This window comes from Pyrus communis, chromosome 17 (assembly GCF_041283825.1).
Source record: "Pyrus communis isolate YQ-2024b chromosome 17, ASM4128382v1, whole genome shotgun sequence".
NCBI lineage: Eukaryota > Viridiplantae > Streptophyta > Magnoliopsida > Rosales > Rosaceae > Pyrus > Pyrus communis.
In genome coordinates this window covers 4,676,006-4,697,833 of record NC_142581.1, presented here as the reverse complement: position 1 = coordinate 4,697,833, position 21,828 = coordinate 4,676,006, and the positions used below count along the sequence as shown (strand labels likewise).

General features: G+C 38.3%; 2 protein-coding genes and 2 pseudogenes across 3 annotated transcripts; 2 read left to right on the top strand and 2 right to left on the bottom strand.

The window, feature by feature from the left end:
• Nucleotides 1-728: 728 nt before the first annotated feature.
• On the bottom strand, nucleotides 729-1,576 carry LOC137709444 (basic leucine zipper 43 pseudogene; annotated as a pseudogene).
• A 10,218-nt stretch (nucleotides 1,577-11,794) lies between these two features.
• Nucleotides 11,795-14,268, top strand: LOC137709223 (protein MICRORCHIDIA 4 pseudogene; annotated as a pseudogene). The gene has a single exon (XR_015958693.1). The product of XR_015958693.1 is annotated as a protein MICRORCHIDIA 4 pseudogene (transcript).
• A 62-nt stretch (nucleotides 14,269-14,330) lies between these two features.
• Nucleotides 14,331-15,724, bottom strand: LOC137708239 (uncharacterized). The gene has a single exon (XM_068447274.2). It carries the CDS (start codon nucleotides 15,657-15,659, stop codon nucleotides 14,508-14,510), a length of 1,152 nt encoding a protein of 383 aa, XP_068303375.2. The 5' UTR covers nucleotides 15,660-15,724; the 3' UTR covers nucleotides 14,331-14,507.
• A 2,938-nt stretch (nucleotides 15,725-18,662) lies between these two features.
• Nucleotides 18,663-21,537, top strand: LOC137709341 (Pentatricopeptide repeat (PPR) superfamily protein). The gene has a single exon (XM_068448429.2). The coding sequence runs from the start codon at nucleotides 18,734-18,736 to the stop codon at nucleotides 21,410-21,412; it is 2,679 nt and encodes an 892-aa protein (XP_068304530.2). The 5' UTR covers nucleotides 18,663-18,733; the 3' UTR covers nucleotides 21,413-21,537.
• The last annotated feature ends 291 nt before the right edge of the window (nucleotides 21,538-21,828 follow it).

Sequence of the window (21,828 nt, the reverse complement as noted above, 5' to 3'; positions counted from 1 at the left end):
GATCGAGTTGAAATTTAGCGGCCTTGAGCTTGATTTCGACTCTGATTTGATTGCGTATAATGCCTGTAAACGATCATCACTGGAAATATATATAATTAAAATATCAAGGTTCTTATGTTTGCAGATCTTCTTAGGAAAATAAGGTATTGCAGGAAGGAAAGAAAGAAAGAGAGTGATGAAGTCTCTGAGAAAATATCCAAATGAGAGAGAACAAATTGCAAAACAAAACAAAATAAACCGTGTTATATTTAGTCAAGCCAGCCCTCTAAAAAGCTGAAAACAGTGCTCACTTGGACTTTATACGTTAGTGGATAGCTTTTGTGAATGTCTTTCGTTTTATAGTAATTTTAATATCACGAACCAACTCCCATTTTCACCACCTTTATTTCTGCGTCATGACCAACTCACCCCCCACTGTTTCCATTCCCTGCACCATCCATTGCATTTTTTTTTTCTCCTCCCTTTGTTCTTGTACACCTGAAATTATTGCTGTACTTTCTTCGGCAATAATATTAATTTTTTCGAATATTTCTAGAAGAATTGATGCTAGCTCTTTCGGTAGTGAGCTGGTGATCCGATAATATTTTGATGATCAGGGATTTTTTTGGAACAAGCAGTCTTTAAATTCATGCAGCTAATTCTTGACCAAAAAAAACTTAATGCAGCTAATTTAGTAAGAATTGTACATGATTTAGGAAATTTATTTGTGATAGATAAGATTCTGGACAGTGCTGAAAATTTAACCAAAACATTTTACTGCTTATTTGCTTGGATCTGATACAGATTTTAAAGTGAGTTGAGGATTAGTTGACTTCTACACAAACAGAAGATCAACATAGATGGATAATGGGAAAAATGTGGAAATGATAAGAACTCGGCGTCCATCGGTCTTAGCCTAGCAAATCCATGGAACTTGTGATGGACTGGTTTGAGGACTCTGCTCTCAGATAAGCTGTGTTGCAAGGGACATCCTCGAGGTCTCGAAGGGAAGGATGATAAGGACTGTGCAGTTGCTGGTCATTGAGCTGTTGGCGAAGCTCAGAAGCTTCCTCTTTGAGCTGAGCATTCTCTTGCAGAACCTTCTCATGTGACTCTGAGACATGGTTCAGCTTGTCCAAAATTTGATGATTCTCCTTTCTGAGCCAAACCACTTGTGACCAGAGTTCATCGAGGTGCTTCTGCTTGCGCATACGTGATCTGCGTGCAGATTCTCTGTTAGATATCATTCGTCTGTGTTTCCTCTCATTGATGAGACTGAGCTGCTGCTCATCAGCCTCATCAGAGGTTGAGTTACTACTGAAGGAAGATGGTTGCTGTGGATTGTTATTAACTTCTTGAAGCAGGGAAGTAGGATACTGGAAATTGTACAATGGGCTAGAAAACCGGTTGAATTCAAAAGTGGTTGCATTGCTTTGAGTGCTCATGCTAAAAGGAGGGTAGGGAGATGATGAGCTCGAAGGAACGAGGTAATGGATTCCAGTGACCTCACCGGGCTGCATGACTTCTCAAACTTTCGACGGATAAATGCAAGGACTTAGTGGTGAAGAAGGTGAGTGGAGAGTAGTTAGTTTTTGGTTGTGTTGGAAGGGGGGAGAGAGGCTCGAGGAGAGGAGGCCTTTATAGGGTGAAAAGTGTGAGAAGGTGCCTTCAAAGCTCAGCTGATTGGAAAACCATGCGTATCATGTCTCTATTTTATGCAGCATCATCACATTCATCTATGTGTACATGAATGTACGCGAGATGTTTGTCTCTCGTTTACGCGTTCGTTATGGGCATTTATCCATGGATCGATGGCTACATGCATGTATGCATGGAATGATATTTTTACATACATACATGTAAAATGGGGGATTACAATTAGTGTTTGTGGATAATCATTTTTCAGATCAAATCTCCGCTAACATGAGAGAGAGAGAGAGAGAGAGAGAGAGTTTTTGTGTTAATTATTGGGAGTACAATTATTTTAAAGGAAAACTAATGAAAAAGGCTTGAAAATTTTGAGTTTTAACGTTAAGGACAAAATAAAGAGTAAAGTGAATAGTATCAGGTTTGACTTTTTAGTGTAAAAATATAGTTTTTCATTAAAATGAACAGTACGTGAACTTTTCATTAAAACTCCTTTATTTTAATGGAATAATGTTTAGGCAAAATAATGCAGTGCAAAAGAAAATGGGATCAAGAAGTCAATCTTGTGCCATTGTCAAGTCTACAGGGATGCAGGGATGGATACTTGCTATCCAATAGAACCTGGTGACGTAAGGAATGGAAAGAAATTAAAGAGGTTTAGAAAGGCAAGAACTTCTATACGTACTGGTTATAATAATTAAGGAGCTGATCAGTGACTCATCAAACACTTAAACTCAATTGAGATGTGAAAATAAAAAAGCCTCGTATCGATGAAAAAAGAAACCTTACAAAGGCTAGTAAGAGTTTGGCTGACTCTCAATATTGTCAATTAGTTTTATGGTAAAACTTTAACTTTCTTTATAGTATCAGAACGGGTTAGCCCACGTGTGAAATTAACCACATGTGAAGTCCAACCGCCACACGTCTCCACATCACCCAATTGGTGTTGGTGTGTTGGTCATGTGTTTGGCTTGAAAATTCGTCACGCATGAAAGGGTGTGTGAGGATGTGAAAGTAAAAGAGTCCCCATCATTGAAAGGAGAAAACTCTGCAAGGGCTTATACGAGATTGAGTTACTTTTTATATTGTCAACTGATTTTATGACAGAACCTTAACTTTCTTCAACTCTCTATTAGTATATCAATTAATCAACCGTACTTAACGATATTTTGTTCAATCGTTAGCAACATCCGCCCTCTGCCGTTTTTAGGTTCTAATCCTGTTAGCCTGTTGCATGAATCATGGCAGAAAATGTCAGGTTTCATATAGTTTGTTTCATATATTCTGGGGAGAAAAATAACAGAAAAGTAGCTTTTTTTTTTTTTTTTTTTTTGCCCACCAAGAACTTGATTTAGAATTTTATATATTGGCTTTAATTCTAGAAATCCTTTCAAAAGGAGTAGAATGTAGATAATCCAAATAGTTTGCTGGACTAATAGTGTAATTTCGGATCTTCTACTCCAATAAAATACGAAATACGTATAGCAATATGCTAATCCCATACACCACTTAGCAAATTGAAGTCTACAAAAGCTCAAGTTAGAAACATACATAGAGGACATTTAAAGTGAGAGATTGAACAACAACTTTCTTGTCGTCTTTTGGAAGCCGAGGTACAAAGGTGCAAGCATATATTCTCCAAGAAAGAAATGCAACTCAATTATTAACAGTCTGAGTTATTATAAAAAACAGTTTGTATTACCATATTGCCAGTTGAGGACAAATTGTCCTAGCCCAGATTAGTCTGGCCTTCTTTGGAAGTATATTTTTTTATCATTAATTCACCACGTAACAAGTATTTATTAAACAAGTGATTCAATTTTTAAATACGTGACAAATATTTATTAAAAAAGTAACGCTACTAAAACTATATCTTAATTGTGTTAAAGTCTCATATCGGTGGGGTGAAAAGAAACCAAGGGGTTTAAATAGTATTACCCTACTCTAACTAATACCGATGTCTTTTGTGGTAAAACCTCACACTTGATGGATTGGGTATGTGGTAAAGTTGGAGACATTTTGGTGTCGTTAGAGAGGGTCGGGCCCGGCGATCCAAAAATTCCAACAAATTGCAAGAGTAGATCTCTCTTTTCCCTGGCTTGGTTAAATATTTAATCATAATTAATGGTGCACTTAGGTCAAATTAAGTCAGTTGTAGCAGGAACATGGAAAAAAGATTACTTTTTGTTCAAGCCATTCAAATTAGCAGATGTTACTGAGGGGAAAACTCTTGTAGTGTAGTGTTGGGAAACAGATATATGGGATTCATGGATGTACTTTAAAATGCAGTCTTCCACTAACTAAAAAAGTTTTGAATGGATACAGAAACCAAAATCTTACCGACGATCAGGCAAATGCACACTCTCTCTCTCTCTCTCTCTCTCTCTCTCTCTCTCTACACCCGAGGGTTTGGGTTGGGTCAAGTTGAGTGGACTGAATGGTCAACAATGCCATGAGACAGGTTTAGACTGCTCCATCTTTTCTTGTCTTGCAATTGTCCTCCTCATGTTCCCTACTTCTCTCTATTTTATTTTCTTTGAGGATTTGGAGTATATATAGAGGTGGATGAGTGAGTAGTTGAAAAAACCCAGGATTTGGAGTATGTCTTTATGCTCAGTTGTACTTGTACGTTGTGTAGATAACTGCATTTGGTTGATCAATGCTGCATCACTTGGTTTCAACTCCTTAAGTATGTCAGTGTGTGTGTGATAAAGGAGAAGTAATTCGCTGACCCTGGGTTGTATTTCTCCCTTCTCCTTGTAACGCTGATCACAGAACATAGTCAACGTCACGCGAAAATAGGACCGAAAATACACACTGGTATGCAAGTGTCTCTAGTGGTATAAGGTTGGTTTGTAATTTGCTGGTGAAAAGAAAGAGTATTATCAATTCAATGTACGCAGCTAACTTTAGCTATAAGCATGCGAGCCAATTTTTTTCGATCATGCCTCTATGATTGGTTGTTTATCTACTCAGCTGGCCAATTGTTCAGTCAAGGAGGCCAGAAAAAAGCAGCAAACCTTAACTATAAGCATACCAGGCAATGTGTAATTCAACAGCTAGCTTACATTTATGCGTTTCACTAATTTGGGTAGTGCATGGTACATGCAAGTTTGAATTATGCTTTCAAGTACTAAAACATGCATGAACGATTGTTCTTAACAAAATTCTTAAGTTTTAGGAGTATAATATGAGAGACTATTCTCGTTCACGATTTTAATCATCTCATCTCTATATCTCTCTTTATGTGTCCATGTTAAGTAAGTTATTGATGCATATTTGGCAACGTGTACTATATCTATGCATTCAAATTACAGAAATACACCCCAAAAGAAACTTTCAACCTCAATTTGGCATGGCACTTTGCCTTCAAACCAAACGTGAGTGAAAGTAATGTTGGATCTGTTGATATAACTCCTTTTTGCCCCTCACTCAACTGACATATCTTATCTACTTCCTAAAATCATTCCCCCATATCTCTTCATTTGTTTCCATTTTACCTTTGAACTTTGTTGGACAATCACTACAATCCAAGGCTTCAAGGGTATTTTAGGAAAATAATGTCTCAAACTGGGACATTTGCCCTACAATGACGGTCTGGGTTGTGCACGGAAGGGTACTTGATTTAACTCCATCCCTTATCGTACCAAAAGAAATCCAATTCTATTTTTTTATTCTTAAATAATAGAAAGAAAACACCTAAAATATTAACAACAAACAATGAGAGAACGACACGAGTCGCACGACATGAACAAAGTAGGCAGACGAGAAAAACGCGAGCGCACGATGGATGTCACACGTGGGCCCTGGCTAACAAGCGCGCATGGGTGCTTAGTGCACCACCCCCCAGCCCTATTGCTTGGCTTGTCAAACTCAAAACAAAAATGCTCTCTCTCTCTCTCTCTCTATCTAGGGTTTCTGTAGTGTCTAGGAGTCTCTAAATTTGGTAGCTTTTTCACGCTCCTCCACCAATCAAGGGGTGTTTGCAAGTTTGCAAGTTTTTGGGCATTGTCCTTAGATGTCCAGATGACCCTACGTGCACCCCACTAAGGCAACCTCTGTCATTGCATTTTTTGTTTTTGTTAGAAATGGTGATTGCAGGGTGATGAAGTGGCTAGCTAGGGTAGGGCGTGGAGGTTTTCATCCAACAAGGCCCCTTCATACGGTGGTTGGCTGGGGGAGTTGCTTTGTTTTTCAGCCCTTCTCATGTCATTCGTACGTATGAATTATAATCCTTAATCAAGTTATCTCTCTCTCTCTCTCTCTCTCTCTCTATCTAGGGTTTCTGTAGTGTCTAGGAGTCTCTAAATTTGGTGGCTTTTTCACCCTCCTCCACCAATCAAGGGGTGTTTGCAAGTTTGCAAGTTTGCAAGTTTTTGGGCATTGTCCTTAGATGCCCAGATGACCCTACGTGCACCCCACTAAGGCAACCTCTGTCATTGCATTTTTTGTTTTCGTTAGAAATGGTGATTGCAGGGTGATGAAGTGGCTAGATAGGGTAGGGCGTGGAGGTTTTCATCCAACAAGGCCCCTTCATACGGTGGTTGGCTGGGGGAGTTGCTTTGTTTTTCAGCCCTTCTCATATCATTCGTTCGTATGCATTATAATCCTTAATCAAGTCATAACTTGATATATATATATATATATATATATATATATATTTGTTGGTTTTATTTCCTCACAGTTTAATTTTATAGCGTGTACGTAGTATCAAGAGTCTTGGTCTGCAAGAAATTATGCATTTGAGACTTAGTTTGTTGGGTTGCAAGAATATATTAGGAAGTTGTGTTTTTGAAGGCTACTTGAACTCATATGATTCTCTCGCACTTTCTTTCTAGGAATACAGTTGCGAGTCTGGTAGGGTTTAGGCACCAGCAGTTACTCCAATCCAAAATCATGTTTTTCTAGTGATATATGTGTTTTTAAATTCAAGTTTTGTTGTTTTGGATGAAACCACGGGTGGAGCCACCCACAAGGCTAAGGTGGGCTGTAGTTCAGGGAGATTTTTTTGTAAGTGTAGTGATATCTACACACTTATTTTTATTTCTCAAACATCTTTCTCAGTACCTGCGGGTTGAATGAATCGATAAAAATCAATGACAAAAAATTAATAAGGATGTGTAAATAGCACTATCCTTTTTTAAACTCATGCTTTAATGGCTTATGTTAATGCATGTAGCCTATATAGCCCACTCAATTCTAATCCAGGTTATTATTTAATGTATATTTAGTAGATGATAGGTAATAAATAATACTTTTTATGCTACAAGTAATAAATTAGTTTTATCTTCCCTTCCCCCTTCTATCCTATTCGTTAAAGAAAAAGATCATTTATCCTATGCGATTTAGCCTCCGTACTTCTTACTCAACAAAAGAAAAAGAATTTTCTTTTAGTTCACAATTAAATCTCTATCTCCGCAATTCCGTACTTTACGTTGCGATTTCCCAATGAATGCAACCTTTGATACGTTCTTAATCGCTTTATTTACTTATTCTTGATTTATTTAGCATGTTAATTATTTATATGGTCCTTGAAGTTGTCGGTTAAGGTTATGATTTCAAGAATTGTTTATATTTTGTTGTTGTTCTTTTATATTGATTAAAAAAATAAACATATGATTTTATGGTACTAATTTCAACTAGCCCAACCAAAAAAAGAATCCTGGCTCCACCATTGGATGAAGCTATGAAAACGCAAACAAGGACGTAATCAAATTGGTCAGAACAATATGCTCTTTCCTTTGCACCTAAGTTCGAATATAGAATATCGCTTATATTAATAATCTTATGTGCGAAACAAAATGTACCACATGTCACATTCTTATCCCAAGAGCATACACATTATATGCCTCCTCTCACACAGCTAAATCTTATTGTTTCTTTATCATGAAGTCATTAGATCTCAAGTGATTAATTGGTTAATTAATACAGGACAAGCCCATCATGAGCTGATCACACCCTCTTAATTATTTTCTTCTATTTCAGTTCCACTTTAGATTATGCAATTAAACTAATCTCAATTTTCAGACGGATGAGGATCCTCTCCGGATCCTCTTTGTGGGGATCCTAAGGATCCTCATATTATGGTCGTTCATCGTACATTGTGTCATCAGTTTTCGTTAAGTATTATTTGTGTTTAATTTTAAATAAATAAATTTAAAATAATTTCTAACTGCAAGATAAACGACTAGGATATGAGGATCCCTATGATCCCCACAACTTGGATCCTGATGGAATCCATCTCCTTCTCAGACAAGTTAATTAGTCCATCGAATAATATTTGTCTAATGCTTTAACAAGATTTGCCGTCTCTGGTGCAACGTATGTATGCATAATGCATTTTTTAATTCTGGGTGGTGCATTTTGAGTAACACGGACTCACACTTAACAGGTACACGTGCTCACGTACTTGTAATATTAAAGTATTAATTAAAGTTGCAGGTTTGTTTTAAGCAAAATGATTAGTTTAAACTTGGGTGCTTAATTACCTCCTCGTCGTCAATATTGTTTGTTTCCTTGATTGATATATGTTGGTTGATAATCTTATAATTATACCATGAGGATCTTCACCAGATCCTCCAATCATATCTGTTCATCGTACATTTTGCGATCAGAAATCATTGTAAATTTTTTTTATTTAAAATTGAATATAAACAGTGTCTGACAAAAATTGACTTCATGATATACAATGAATGGATGTAATTGGAGGATCCCCGTGATCCTCACAAAGAGAATCCAGCGAAGATCCTCTTTTATAATTATATGGTGGTTTTGTAGTAGAAATGTCTTAGATTATCCAAGCATTGCTTGCACAACTGCTGCTCTATTTTTTTGTGTGGTATTTAGTGGCGATCTGATTATAAATTTATTTAATACCACGAGTGGTGCTTAAACATTCCCTTTTTTGGTTTAATTACTTTAATTATGCCCTGCCTAACTCATTCGTGGAGGGTGAATACAAGGTGAACTAAAGTAGCTGGTGTTTCAAAGCTTATCAGGTTGGCTTCCGAGTTTGGTTATGTCTCTTGATGCATGTCCTTATAGCCAGGCTCGGCTTATACCATATGAAAACGGGTTTCACAAACAATTTTGTCGGAAAGGAGGATCTCAAATGTCAGGGTAAATGCTCCAACTTACAAGACCTTAGGGTTTCCAATATTAGTTAAGAATCAATGTGCTGCTGGCCAGCTAGCCTCTGTTACTTCACATCGATCCTCGACCACTACCAATAACCTCTATGCCGTTGTCTCACCAAGAGTTTCATAATCCATTGATCCTTGACCAGAATTTCTCGTTAAATTTCAAATACAATATTATGGGAACATAAAATGATGGCCAAGCATATCTAGCAGAAAAGAGAGGGCAAGATTGGTTTTGGTTGTATTGTTTGAAAAATCCAAAACTGCTTGCATAGGCTTTTATAATTAAGCCATTTGGATAGGATTGTACTAATCAATCGGTCTTCTTTCTTTTATAGTTTTCAAGAATTAAGATGGTTAAATATATATACGCCAGCCTTCTTTTTCCTGTAAGTTCTTGAAACAAAAAAGGAAATAACTTGTATATATTGCTGCTAGGTTCTGGAAATGGCAACAAGAGACATCGTTTGGTGGCCTATAATTCAGTCGGCTGGATAACTACGACAGAAAATGGTAGCTAAAAATGATCAAGTAGGCAAATCAATAACGAAAAAGTGAAAACCCCCAAAAAAACAAAAGCAAGAGGCAGGCACAAATATTGCGACCTGCAATATTATCTTCTTGTTACATCATTTTTCAAAGCAAAAATGATTGAAGTAATAATTCCAAAGTCCCCACTCTATCGTTAAAAAAAATATTGGCTCGATCTGAATCAGAAGGTGGCCTTTAATTAAGTTGTGTAGAATTTTTGAACCAGGGCCACTCCCAAAGGCCACATAAAATTGTATGAGTTTTTTAGGGACTCAGTGCTGTTTTTGTCTCTGTGGACACTACAAGAGCCATACGGTTTTTATCCCCATTAGTGAAAATGACTGGTTTATTTGTTTCTTGCATTTCTCTTTTTGTTATGTGTTTTGATGGTGATGTAACCCCAATTTCATACTTAGTTAATATTCAGACAGGTAGATTTGGAAGTGGGGTGAAATAATTATTTACCACATGATTCACATTGATTCTTAAAAGGATCCATTAACTGATTTGGACAAGCATTTTACCGGATCCAAATTGGATTAATTTTTTGTTGTAAGATTAATCAAAACCTGCAAACTATAGTACAAAAGGAGATTGAGATTCTATAAAGGTCTCGATGTTGCATGAACCAATCAGATATCGTGCCAAATAAAATTTTGATTTGGGTTTCATAAGATGAACTAACCAACATTATTCAAGGTTAACCCATCACACTCCAGTCCAGTGCCTCCTCGGCGATTTCTACCAAGCTTTGTCACAGCTGCCGCCGTAGCCCTATGTGTAATTTGCGTGATGTTGCAGACATTTCGGTACAATATTCCGATTGCACGATGACACAAATACTAATAGTACTGTCCAAGTCTTTCCTTATGCACGCCATATATAGTTTTGTTTGCTTTGCATATGCTGTCAATAGTAATTTACTCAAGCGAACAAATGCTCTGATTGCAATGTGAGATTCTCTTTCTTTCGTAGTCAACAGAGCCAATTTTAAGGACTCGAATAAAATGATGAGCCAATGCTTTTGGACACATACTTGCATTGAAAAGCGGGTATGCATGGGAGTTAACGAAAAACTTCAACCAAAACGTCATTAGGGAGATTATCGATACTGCTTTGTTGATGTTGATGATGGTGTTGACAGTGACGGTGACGTTTTTGATATCTTCGGGTGATGAATATGGTCATCGGAGGTCGGCATTTCTGTGGGGGACATACGACTCGGATCTGCTCCATTTGGTAGAGGTAACACCTCTCATGGTGCCAGAAGCATGGAAGACAGCAGAAAACAGTAGATATATATCCAACAATACATTCGACCAACATGTTCATCATATCCAAATCGACATATAATTACGTACCAAATTGTGTTTCCTTCTCATTAAGAGATTTATGTTAGTAGTTAAGTGCTACTTAATTCTGACTGAGCCCAACTTATAAAAACCTAAGCCCACAACAAACATGTGAACTTAATACCCGCACAAAAACAAAACAAAACAAAAAATCCATCCATGGCAGAGGGATAAAAAGAGAAAGCATATCGAAAGTAAATTTTGACTTGAATTCATAAGATGAAAATTACATCAACAAATGCTTACGAAAAAGAAAAAAAGAAAAATTTGCAGCAGATGAATATGCCAATTATCCCACCACATATCACATCCAGTATGTGGCTCGTCTCTGCGGAGCTTTGTAACAACTCAGAAGCACTTGGTGATCTTGCTCCGCCAAGGTGAGGCAGCGGTCCAAGTTTCCATGAATGCAGTCTAAAGTTCGGCTAATGCGATTAGATACATATTTTTCGGATACCTTGAACAATGCTTGGACACATACTTGCATTGAACAGGGATTTGTGAGGAAGTAGAGAAAATATTTCAATCAATACATTGTCAGGGAGATCATCACTTCTCGATGATGACAATGACGGTCATCTTTTTTGTCTTTTCGAGTGATGAATATGCTTAGAGGCCGGTATTGCTCCAAGGGATGACTGGGATCTGATGCTTCTTTTGGTAGTAGTATCAGCTCTCATGGTGGCAGAATTTTGAAAAGAATTAACCGATGTCTAGGGTTATTACCCACCCAAACATAACGTCATGCATTGTAAATAGGCTTAAATGTCAAAATAGTCCTGATTTTTACCTGTTCAGTCAATTTAGTCCCCGATTTGTCAATTTCGCCAATTTGATCCTTGTGTTTACTATGTTAGACAATACGGTCAATTCCATTAATTTATTGTTAAATTTTTCATTTTGAACAATTAAACTCTAAATGTTTCATAAATATAAAAAGATCAATTTAATTTCCTGTTTGTTTTAGGATTAAGCCCTTATATATAGATGTCTCCATGGTCAGTTGATAATTGGCTAAATATCCTATTTCAACTAGGATTAGGATTTCTTTCAAATTTCTATTAGGATTAGGCCTAACTTTCCTGTTTGTTTTGGGTTAAGTCCTTGTGTATAAATACACAGATCTTGGACTTGGTGGATCACATTGGTGAGTGAACAAATTTTCTAGCATACTTACACGCCTTAAGAATTTTGTTTGGAGCCCTTTTCTTGGTTCACTTTCCTCTACAATTTTCTACATCCCTACCAGTTGATTAGCCTGTATCATCCATCATGTCACAAGAAGGTGAAGTTTTGGGAGGTTCGGTGAAGAAGCGGAAGCTGGACGGGGTGGGATCTGCCGAGGTTCTGAGTCCTCAGCCGCTGCGGCAAGTGAGAGCCCAGCAGAGCTGTAAGCAGTTTTGGAAGGCTGGGGATTATGAAGGAGCTCCTTGCAGCGATAATCATACTTCTGCTGCTGGTGAGATGGACCGTGTTAGGGTTCATCCCAGATTTCTGCATTCCAATGCAACAAGTCACAAGTGGGCTCTCGGCGCTTTTGCCGAGCTGTTAGACAATGCATTGGATGAGGTTTGTAGTGGTGCTACGTACGTTAATGTCGATGTGCTTGAAAGCAAGAAAGATGGAAGCAGAATGTTGGTGATCCAAGATGATGGCGGTGGTATGGATCCGAAAAAGATGCGACACTGCATGTCGTTGGGGTATTCGGTGAAAAGCAAAGTTGCAAATACTATCGGACAGTATGGAAACGGTTTCAAGACGAGTACTATGAGGCTAGGAGCAGATGTTATCGTGTTTTCGCGCTGCGAAGGAAAAGATGGAAAAAGCGATACGCGGAGCATTGGGTTGCTGTCTTACACGTTCTTGAAGAGCACGGGAAAGGAAGACATAGTAGTTCCCATGCTTGATTATGAGAAGAGAGGAGGAGGAGCTTGGCGCAAAATGTTTCGATCTTCCGAAAGTTCTGAAAGTGATTGGAAGAAAAATGTGGAGACAATAGTTCAGTGGTCGCCATTTTCAAGCGAAGAAGAGCTGCATCATCAGTTCTTAATGATTAAAAACCATGGCACCCAAATAATCATATACAACCTTTGGGAGGACGACGAAGATCAGTTGGAGCTTGATTTTGACACTGACCCTCATGATATTCAACTCAAAGGTGTCAATCGAGACGAGAAGAATATACAAATGGCTCAAGATTATCCCAACTCGCGGGTTTTCTTGACCTACCAGCACTCGTTGAGGAGCTATGCATCGATTCTCTATTTGCGGCTTCCCCCTAACTTTCGGATCACCCTTCGTGGGAAAGAAGTCGAGCACCACAACATAGTGAATGATATGATGATGTCCCAGCAAGTCACGTATCGGCCAACCGGTGCTAACGGGATCCAAACAAATGCAAATGCGATTGCTGTTGTCACCATTGGGTTTGTAAAGGATGCAAAATCTCATATCGACGTCCAGGGGTTCAATGTTTATCACAAGAATCGACTGATTAAGCCGTTTTGGAGGCTTTGGAATGCTGCGGGAAGCGACGGCAGGGGTGTTATGGGTGTTTTAGAAGCTAATTTTGTTGAACCAGCTCATGATAAGCAGGGGTTTGAGCGTACAACAGTTCTTTCGAGACTCGAGAAACGATTGATAACTATGCAAAAGGATTACTGGAGTGCTAACTGCCACGAAATTGGGTATGCTCCGCGACGTAATAAGAAGATCATTAACGACTCTGCAAATCGTAAAGAAACCAGTCCTGATCCTCCATCTAACACGGAGGCTACTATGTCAGGCAGCAAGAAGAGACCATTTTCGGATCGTGATTCAATCGCATTTCAGAGTGTTGGTTCAAAAGCTTCCGAAAGGATCACCAACGATAGAGTCCAAACCCCCAAGCAATCTGGGACATTAGGATCATCAAGGTCTTATGAACCATCGGCACCACCTTCGGCAGCCAACGTTAGCGATGCAGGCATGCATGTTACCATGTCAGATAAGCAAGTGGGTGGCAGACATAACGAGGGATTTGCTGCTAAAGAAGACTCCGCAAAAGATCGCCCACGTGTTGCAACTCGGTTATCTTCACATACGGAAGATACTGAACTATCTTGTTCACCAAGTAGCCCAGGAGCCAGTTCACTGGACGGTCATAATGTCAATGGTGGGCGTTCCCGCTTGGAGCGTGATCGAGTTGTAGGGGTGCAGCAATTGAAAATAGCATATATCAAACTCAAGAAAATTTTGGAGATAAAGGATCAAAGGTGCAAGTCACTTGAAACTCAGCTCCTAGCGTCACAACAAAAAATTACAGAAATGAACAATGAACAAGATAACCTAATTGGCATATTTTCCGAGGAGAGGGAGCGTCGAGACAAGGAGGAGAAGAGTTTGAGAGGGAAGCTGAAGGATGCAACATATACCATTCAACAATTGGAAAAGCAACTCGAAGCAATCAAGTCCGCCTAAGTCTAGCCTCGTGTTCACTACGTCTTTAGTAAGGACTTGGAAGCGAAATGTATGTAGTTTGATCCGAAATGCAGCGTAATACTTTAACGTAGATCTCATGTATTCGTTTTTCGCAATTTGAACAAATTTCAATCTCAACAGTACAAACATACTTCTTCAAACCAATTTTCATTAACCCTCTTGCAAGGTTGGTGCATAAACACTACTAAAAACTCAAGTAACATGAAAAGCAAAGCAAAATTTATAATACTGAGAAACTCCCCCAAATTAACAAAAGCTATAAGATGTTCAAAAGCATTACAAGCTTCATTCACCGTGGGATATAGGACTGCCCGAAAAACGCATATTTACAGTTTTTACATCTAGCAAAGCAAGATTATATATATATCTGTATAGCATCTTAGAGAAACTGTTCAAATCCAATCTCAAACCTGACTTGTAAATCCCCTGGCTCACCACGAGCAGCACTTTCACGCTTGCTCCTTTCGTAATCGGGATCGTCGGTGGGCAGCTCGTACCTACAAACAGGGCATGTATTCCGAATGCCCAACCACGGCACAATGCAATCATGATGGTAGTAATGGCAACAGGGCAAGCTTCTGACTTTATCCTCCACCAAAATGCTGTCTTTACAAACAGCACAAACCACTTCTTTTTTCTTCAATTCTTCGACTGTAAACTCTACCAATGGAAGATCTTTGACCACGCTTAAAGCTGCCGGAGGATGGCCATTCATGGCGTTGGCATTCTCCACGAATTGCCCGAAAATCGTGTTGATGTACTCTGCAGTCTCTAAGTCAAGATCGTCATCATCGGCGAACCTCCGAAAATTGTTGACTATTTCCCACTCCAGGCTTCGTGCTGCTCCTTCTTCTTCCGCGGTGAAAAACCCAGAGACCACTGATAGCTCCTCCACTCCGCCGTCGACCGGATTACTCTCGGTCGATTCAGAACTTTCAAGCATATTCCTCTGCTCCATCAAGAAAAGGTTATCCCAAATTGACTGGATACCCGAATCGGTGATCCGATCACTTTCTATGTCATCGATTGTACCCGAATCCGAATCCGATTCCAACTCCAACCCAACAATCCGAAGCCCACCAGCTCGCGAATCAGCTCCTTGTAGGCCTATAAACTCTCCCAATTCAGAAACCGATCCCATAGAGTTTGACCCAAACCCTAAATTCGACTCCGTTTCGTCGCCGTCCTCAACACCCCCAATTTCCAATTCGGTCGCAAACGGATCCGACCGCGAACCCGAATCGACAACGCAGTCGGTATTGCGCTGCTGCTCCGAGCTGCTGCGGTCGAAAAGATCGGTGACCAAGCAGCTGACGTCATGGTCAGAATCGGAGGCGGCATCGCAGAACCAGTTGCGATCGGAGGTGCTCCGGGAATCAAGAGGATCGGCGGCGAAGGGATTGCAGTTGTGGTTGGCGCAGCAGTGGGTGAGGGGATCGATGAGGAGGGTTGGGTGGGTTCGCGGGTCAACGGGTTCATTTGTTGGTTGTGGGTCGCCGGGTAGCTGAGTGGTGGCGGAGGGCTCAGACATTATTTTCGAAAATTAATAATGGAAATTAGAGGAAAATTTTTAGTTGGTGGCCCTTTCGGTTTATATACTCTGGGATTTTCTTCCCTCGTTTTTATTTTAGGGATCTTATCCAAAAAGAAAAGTATGCACAAACATTTAATTAAAAAAAATTGAGTTGTTACTAATTACTACGATCTGGTGGTATTTTCTTCATTTGTAAGTGGATGATCTTAGGTTCGAATATTATGGATGGCAAATTCGATACCTAATGTGTAGTTTTACCGAATTGTCGTTATTCTTAATGCAAAATATATCGTTGTGCTCAAAAAAAAATTTGAGTTGACTTTTGAGAATTATATTTGTTTTATTTTATATAATACAAATGCTGAAATGCATATTGGAGAAAGAAATTTGGGAATTTTGACTATAAAGCTTATCTTTTACATACGTTGATTCTTACTAAGAATTGAGATGAATATAGGGGGTTTTGTATCATTTTCTTTGTCTTCATTATTTCAAGTAAGAAGTGTTGTCGTGGAAATGAATTTAGTTTCGATTTTATTTGTGCATACACTAAGAATTGAGATAAGTTGGATTAATTAGTAAAATATGGATGATGGTGTATTACTGAAGAATAGGCCAAAACAATAGTATATTACTTAAAAAGTACATTTATCATGTATGTAACACATTTTCGATGGGTTTATAACTTTATATAAAAAAAAGTTCTTAATTTCTAGTATCTATGGTTGAAAACGAAATATTTCTTTCTGAATTGGGCTATTCAGATACCTAATTTTACCTCCTAGATCCTGCACACCATTGTTAGCATTTGATTGTAAGAAGTAATGATGAATATGTGAATGATACTACCCTTCTGTTAATCAACACACGATAAACTTATAAGCATAGAATACGTCCTTGACCAACTCAAATACTTGTTCACATCAAGCTTGGCCAAGATCAAAGAAGAATAAAATAATTAAGCTACTAATTAGAGATAAGCTCCAGCATACACAGTTCATTAAACTTTAAGAGAAACTTTATCTACTACAGGTAGAGTCGACCAATACAAATAAAAATTGCGGATGCCCTAAGGGTAGTGAGAAAAAGCTTCTTTATGATATTTCTGGCAACCTTACAGAAGAAAAGCTCAATAAAGAGTTTGCAGTTTTGCAAGCTTTTATTTATTTTTTATTTTTATTGTTTCTACTACCTTTATTTATTTCATCTTTTTTTTTTTCTCTAAGGTGTTATGGATTAGTCAAATGTATTGTGCATATAGAGTAGCACTGGAGCATGTAATGTGTATGCTGACAATTAGTGGATTTAACTTTTGAACATTTCAAGTTAGGAGTGGTTTTGGTAAATTTTTGTAATTATTTTCGAAACCTTTATATAGATTCATGTCTTACAATATCAATATTAGAGTGCGTAATTCGTAAATGATTACAAAAATTTACTAAAATCACTATATGTGTGTGCGCGCGCGCATCATGCTCTAGTACTACTCCATCTGCACAATACATTTGATTAACCTATATGGCACTCCTTAAAAAAATATAAGTGTAAACAAATAAAGAGAGGAGAAACAATAAAACGATAAATTAATTAATAAACACCTGCAAAACTCAACGGAAAATCTTTGCAAACTCTTCCTTGAGCTTTCCTCTTGTAAACCCTTCAGCAAGGCATCTGCTCTTAGGACAAGAACTAGTAAAAAAAAACGAGTTTTAATGAAAAGCCCACGTTATTGTTTACTTTAACGAAAAACCATATTTTTACATTAAAAAGTCAATTCTGGTACTATTCACTCTACCCTTTATTTTGTCTTTATTATTAAAACTCAAAGTTTTCAAGTCATTTTCATTAGTTTTCCTTTAAAAAAATCGGAGTAGTTGCAAATTAACAGTTGTAAGAACTCAAGATTTATAAACTATGAAGAAGGATTATGAGCTAGTTTGGGTTTGGTGTATGAATTAGGATGGAGGTAGGATTTATATGGACTAAAAAGAAAGGATGGGGTTGTAGATAATGCCACATGGTACTATGTGATTGGTTAAAAATCTTATCAAAATTTATTCTAAAGGATTCTAAACAGATAATAACATTTGGCGCGACGGAATTAATTCAAAATCTTGTCGAAAATTTATTCATAAAATTCTTACAGAATGATGACATCATGACATGTGGCGTGACAGAATTGGTTAAAATTTTATTTAAAAATCTATCTACAAAAATTATACTTTCAGATATGATACATAGCATGATAAGATTGGTTAAAAAAACATTATCCATGCCAGCAGTGCTCTTGTTCTCCTCTGAAGATTCTGCAGAAAATTTAAAGGAATTAAACCTCCATATGCATAAACAACCTTACACGTACGCACGGATGCACACAAATAATGAGAAATAGAGCATTCCGATATTACCAATCGAATTCGGAGATTTCAATTCAGCGGTTTCCGGCTAGTTCTCCATGTTTCTTGAATCGGAAAATCGACCGGTATGGAGGAGCGTCAACAGTGATTTTTGGATGAAAGAAATAAATTTGAAATTTAGAGAAAAGTTGGAATTTGTAAATTGACATGCATCAATTCTCTTATTTATAAACATAAGAATTTAAAATTTTCACGTATAAAAAAAAACTTAGAATTTGGAATCTCCAATTCTTGAGTTTAAATTTCATATAAAACGGTGTCATTTTCCAATTTCTATGATTGAAAGCTTAAAAATAAAAAAATTCATATACAAATTCATTGTTTTTTTAGGTTAACCAAACAAGAAAATTCACAAATTCTAGAAAATAAATCCAATTAATTCAATTTCTGTTATTTTAAAATTTCTTAATAATCTTAAATTTCTTCAACTAAACATAACCGAGCATAGAGAGTAAATTACGGTAATGTATGAAAATACATGCAAAAAGTATAAATTATATTCGCTTTGTCGGAACGCTGCGTTTCGCCCAATTTACTGGTTTGACCCTCTTTTAATTGGAGTGAAAATTACAAATGTAAAAAGGAAACAGTAATTCGGTAAAAGAAAAGTGTACTGCATATGAACTTACCCGCCAAAAATGAGTAGCGCAGTGGATGGCTGCTGCTCACCATCTCTCTCCGATTTGGTTAACCAGAATCGTCTCCTTCTCTTCCAAATCTCTTCACCCCCAAACGCGACCGATTTGCTCTCTCTCTACTCTCACTCACTGTCGCAACCAACCAATACCCGCAAAAAGTTTCAAAACTTTCTCCCTCATTTTCCAGCAATGCTCCCACGGCCGAGCTCTGAATCCGGGAAAACAGGCCCATGCTCGCATGATCGTTTCTGGGTTCGATCCCACTGTGTTCGTTACGAATTGTTTGATCCAGATGTATGTGAAGTGTGGGGTTTTGCAATATGCAGGTAAGGTGTTCGATGAAATGCCGCAGAGGGATATGGTGTCATGGAACACCATGGTTTTTGGGTATGCTGGGAGTGGGAAGATGGGGTTTGCGCAGTCTTGTTTTGATGCTATGCCTGAGAGAGACGTGGTTTCGTGGAATTCCTTGATTTCGGGGTATTTGCAGAATGGTGAGTATTGGAAGTCTACTGAAGTTTATGTGGAAATGGTGAGTGGGGGTATGGAATTCGACTGCACAACGACTGCGGTTGTTCTGAAGGCGTGTTCTGTTATGGAAGAGATTGGTTTGGGGATTCAAATTCATTGTGTTTCAGTGAAGATGGGTTTTGACATTGATGTGGTCACTGGAAGTGCTTTGGTAGATATGTATGGGAAGTGTAAGCGATTAGATTGTTCGCTTCAAGCCTTCCATGAATTGCCCAAAAAGAATTGGGTTTCTTGGAGCGCAATAATTGCAGGTTCTGTTCAGAATGATCGGTACGTCAAGGGTTTAGAACTGTTTAATGAGATGCAGAAAGCGGGAGCCGGGGTGAGCCAGTCTACATATGCTAGCGTCTTCAGGTCCTGTGCAGGATTATCTGCATATAGGTTAGGCACCCAGTTTCATGGACATGCTATAAAGACGGACTTCCAATTTGATGTCATCGTTGGAACTGCCACATTGGACATGTATTCAAAATGTGACAGGATGTCTGATGCTAGAAAGATATTCGATTTGATGGTGAACCGGAGTTTGCAGTCATATAATGCAATGATTGTAGGATATGCTCGAAATGAGAAAGGTTTTGAAGCTCTGCGGTTATTTAAGCTTTTGAGGAAATCTGGTCTTGGTTTTGATGAGATAACATTATCTGGTGCACTTAGCGCATGTGCTGTGATCAAGGGGCTCTTGGAGGGGATTCAACTACAAGTATTAGTGGTTAAGAGTAGTTTGAGTTCAAATGTATGTGTAGCAAATGCCATGCTGGACGTGTATGGTAAATGCAGAGATCTCTTCGGAGCTTCTCGCGTGTTTGATGAGATGGTAGTTAGAGATGCTGTGTCTTGGAATGCGATTATTGCAGCTTACGGACAAAATGAAAATGAAAAGGAGACACTTTCATTTTTCGTGTCCATGCTCCGCTCAAGGATGGAACCGGATGAGTTCACCTTTGGTAGTGTTCTAAAAGCTTGTGCAGGTCAGCACTCTTTAAACTATGGGATGGAAATTCATAGCAGAATTATTAAATCTGGAATGGGCATGAACTTATTTATTGGAGGTGCCCTTGTCGATATGTATTGCAAGTGTGGAATGATGGAAGAGGCAGAAAAGATACATGATAGAACTGAAGAACAAACCATGGTTTCATGGAATGCGATCATATCTGGCTTCTCATTGCATAAGCAAAATGAGGAAGCGCAGAGATTTTTCTCTTTGATGTTGGAAATGGGTGCAGAACCTGATAACTTTACATACGCTACGGTTCTTGATACTTGTGCCAATTTGGCTACTGTTGGACTGGGGAAGCAGATCCATGCTCAGATTATCAAACATGAATTGCAGTCGGATGTATACATAGTCAGCACTCTTGTCGATATGTACTCAAAATGTGGTAACATGCAAGATTCACATCTAATGTTCAAGAAAGCACCTAAGCGGGATGCTGTCACGTGGAACGCTATGATCTCTGGCTACGCAAACTTCGGGCTTGGAGAAGATGCTCTTAGAATTTTTGAGTACATGCAGCTTGAGAATGTGGAGCCAAACCATGCAACTTTTGTTTCAGTCCTCCGAGCCTGTGGACATATTGGGCACGCTGAAAAAGGTTTACACTATTTCCACGCAATGCTTAGCGACTATGGTTTACATCCTCAGTTGGAGCATTACTCATGTATGGTGGATATTATAGGGAGGTCAGGCCAAGTCCATGAGGCCTTGAGGCTTATTGACAACATGCCCTTTGAAGCCGATGATGTTATATGGAGAACTCTGCTGAGCATTTGCAAGCTCCATGGAAATGTAGAGGTGGCTGAAAAAGCAGCCAGCTCCATTTTGCAACTGGATCCTCAAGATTCTTCTACCTATGTTCTGTTATCAAATATATATGCGGAAGCTGGAATGTGGGGCGAGGTCTCGAAGATGAGGAAGACAATGCGGCGCAGTAAATTGAAGAAGGAGCCGGGTTGCAGCTGGATTGAGGTAAAAGATGAGGTACATGCGTTTTTGGTTGGCGACAAGGCTCATCCGAGACATAAAGAGGTGTATGAGAAGCTTGATTTGCTTGTTTCCGAGATGACGAGAGTTGGATATAGGCCAGAAATTGATTTTGTGCTTGAGGAGGAGATGGGAGAGCAGGAGTTTCTTGAAGATGAGCTCAAAATTAACATGTAAAATGTGTAGCTTAATTCAAACCTCCTTCATTTGTGAAGTGAGAAAATTGTAAGCTTTAAAATTAATTCATGAATACAATTATTATTTTTAAATATAAGGATCAAATGAATTGGAAGGTAACAATATGTGGGAAATTTTCTTTAATTTTTGAATGGGGAAATTTGATCAGTACATAATTTTTTTTTTTTTTAGAACAGTTTTGATTAGTGTATTTCTCTATGGAAAGGATATAGAAGCTTAAAATGGGAGGTCCTTTTCACACACACTTTTGCATTTTTGGCAATCGAATTGAATAAAGTAAAGGAAAATAATGGACATACATAATTAAACATGAGCGCATGAAAGGCTCAAGGAAGTGTGTGTTTATCATTTTTCTTAGAAATAACAAAAAATTAAGATGCTCATGCCAATGTTTT